This window comes from Boleophthalmus pectinirostris, unplaced genomic scaffold (assembly GCF_026225935.1).
Source record: "Boleophthalmus pectinirostris isolate CB_2022bp ecotype Guang Dong unplaced genomic scaffold, ASM2622593v1 HiC_scaffold_3, whole genome shotgun sequence".
Lineage (NCBI taxonomy): Eukaryota > Metazoa > Chordata > Actinopteri > Gobiiformes > Gobiidae > Boleophthalmus > Boleophthalmus pectinirostris.
In genome coordinates this window covers 3,066,003-3,068,064 of record NW_026571299.1, presented here as the reverse complement: position 1 = coordinate 3,068,064, position 2,062 = coordinate 3,066,003, and the positions used below count along the sequence as shown (strand labels likewise).

Sequence of the window (2,062 nt, the reverse complement as noted above, 5' to 3'; positions counted from 1 at the left end):
CCAAACATGTATGATCTATTTGTAATATGAAATATCAAGTATGTAGTCTTGTTCCAGTGTAGAGGTGGAAAAACAGGTGTGACGCTAGAAAAGGGTGTGGAGCATTGTCCAAAAATCAAGTCAATGATCCGTCAGAGCAACGGTTCCTCCCCAATCACATCCTTTTAAAAGGAGTCAGACTGAAGCAGCATCCATCAGAAAACTCACAGCTCCAGGAGTATTCGACAGGTGAACGACACGAGACTGAAGCCACACCTGAAGACATGAAGACTGCACTCAAGATGCTCCTGTCCTTGGCCTTAACTGTGGCTCTGTCCATCAACACAGGTAAAATCTAATAATCTATAGTCCTGAATTGGTCCTGGACAAGTCCTAGTTTAATCCTGTTTCAGACCTGTTTTAGTCCTGGTCTAACCTGGTCTTGTCTTTGCAGCTGCTGGACTCTCTTGCCTTACTTGTACAAACCAAACCGACTTGAACTGTGCGTCTACAGTTTCTGTTGCCTGCATCAACGGAGAAACCCTGTGTGTCTCTGCCATCATTACAGGTACATGTTCAAAGTTGAACAGTGACAGTTCACACAGTAGAAGCTGTTTTGTACAAACACAGAGTAAACCTGCCTCTAATTATGAATATATTTCTGATATTTTCACAGCGACCTCATCCGGCGGTTCGTCCACTCAGAAAATAAAGGGCTGTGCTAACCCCAATATCTGTCCAGCTTCAGGGCCCCAGGACTTTTCACTGAACGTCGGTTCTGCTAGTGTTCTGGCCAGAGCTGTATGTTGTAATAATGCAAACAACTGTAACTCTGGTACCCCTTCCAGTGAGTGACAGATTAAGAGACCAGTGCTTTGTTCGCAGCATTGTCCAGACTTTAATAGATTGTTGTGTCTCCTGTGTCAGCTCCGGTGCCCACTGCTGGCTCTCTGCAGTGCTACAGGTGTAACCCATTGACAGGTCCATGCAACACACCAGTAACGTGTAACTCTCTGGAGACCAGCTGCTTCTCATCCACAGGTGAGTTCTACACAGGAGCTGGATCCTGGGTCCAGAGCTGGACACCTGCAGACACATTTGCCATAGTAACAGTGTCATGTGTTTTGTTTGCAGTGATTCCTTCAGGTAGCTCCACCTCAATCCCAGCTCATGGATGTGCCTCTGGTAATCTGTGTCTGTTGTCTGCTGCTTATTTATCCTCCTCCCCTCTGGTGGCGAGCATCGGCTCTGTCCAAGGAAACCCCACCTGCTGCAGCACAACTAACTGCAACACCCTGACTACTACTGCAGTACCAACTACTACTACTACTACTACTACTACTACTACTACTACTACTACATCACCAACTACTACTACTACTACTGCCTCCTCAGCTGCGTCTTTGGTGAGATTGAGCTTGGTCCATTTTCTTCTGGGACTCATCCTGATGCTTCTGTTTTAACTGAAACACAAATGTGTTGAAGTTGTTGTGTTTTACAGTTTGTATTATTCTTTACACATGTATTTAAGAAACTTATAAATCTGACTATTAATTCTGTGTAAATTGTATTCACACCTTTTGATGTTCAGACGTGAGTTTCAGATCTTGTTTATTATTCCACATGTTAAAAAACACTTTTCAGTGAAGTCTCAGAGACGCCTCTGAGTCTGAGATAAAAAAGTATTCGTGTTATTTATTCTTCTGTATTGCTTCATATTTGTACATGTGATAATAAATATTTATTTCAACAAAGAATTTCACTTTTATATCACAGCTGAATTGCTGATAGGTCAACAACACTGACCTGACTCTCACTAGATTAATGTGTGATCCTCTGTGTTTAGTTCTGCTCATCAAACTGGAACGACTTTGGCTGAAACTGAATGGAACTAATGATCACAAAAGAGAAACCAGATGAGAAATCAAACTTTTGTTACTTACAGCTAAGAGAGAAATACTTTATTGATCTACAAAGTAATTCAAGTTTTGCTGCAACAACATTTCCACTGCTCTTGTCAGTGGCCTTTTTGTCGGTTCTAAAGTCCCTTTGTGACTTTAGAACCGCGCCCAAGCTCAGATTG

General features: G+C 42.6%; 1 protein-coding gene across 1 annotated transcript; it reads left to right on the top strand.

The window, feature by feature from the left end:
* Window positions 1–209: 209 nt before the first annotated feature.
* Window positions 210–1,736, top strand: LOC110168967 (uncharacterized). Its single transcript, XM_020934462.2, has 5 exons — window positions 210–327; window positions 434–547; window positions 656–826; window positions 907–1,020; window positions 1,114–1,736. Exons 1-5 carry the CDS (start codon window positions 264–266, stop codon window positions 1,440–1,442), a joined length of 792 nt encoding a protein of 263 aa, XP_020790121.2. The 5' UTR covers window positions 210–263; the 3' UTR covers window positions 1,443–1,736.
* The last annotated feature ends 326 nt before the right edge of the window (window positions 1,737–2,062 follow it).

What these genes read in the sequence shown, in the direction of transcription:
- LOC110168967 (XM_020934462.2), top strand. Translation starts at nt 264, where the DNA reads ATGAAGACTGCACTCAAGATGCTCCTGTCCTTGGCCTTAACTGTGGCT. An exon ending in GGCTCTGTCCATCAACACAG is followed by an intron (nt 328 to 433) that starts GTAAAATCTAAT and finishes TTGTCTTTGCAG; the next exon opens with CTGCTGGACTCTCTTGCCTT. An exon ending in CAGCTGCTTCTCATCCACAG is followed by an intron (nt 1,021 to 1,113) that starts GTGAGTTCTACA and finishes TTTTGTTTGCAG; the next exon opens with TGATTCCTTCAGGTAGCTCC.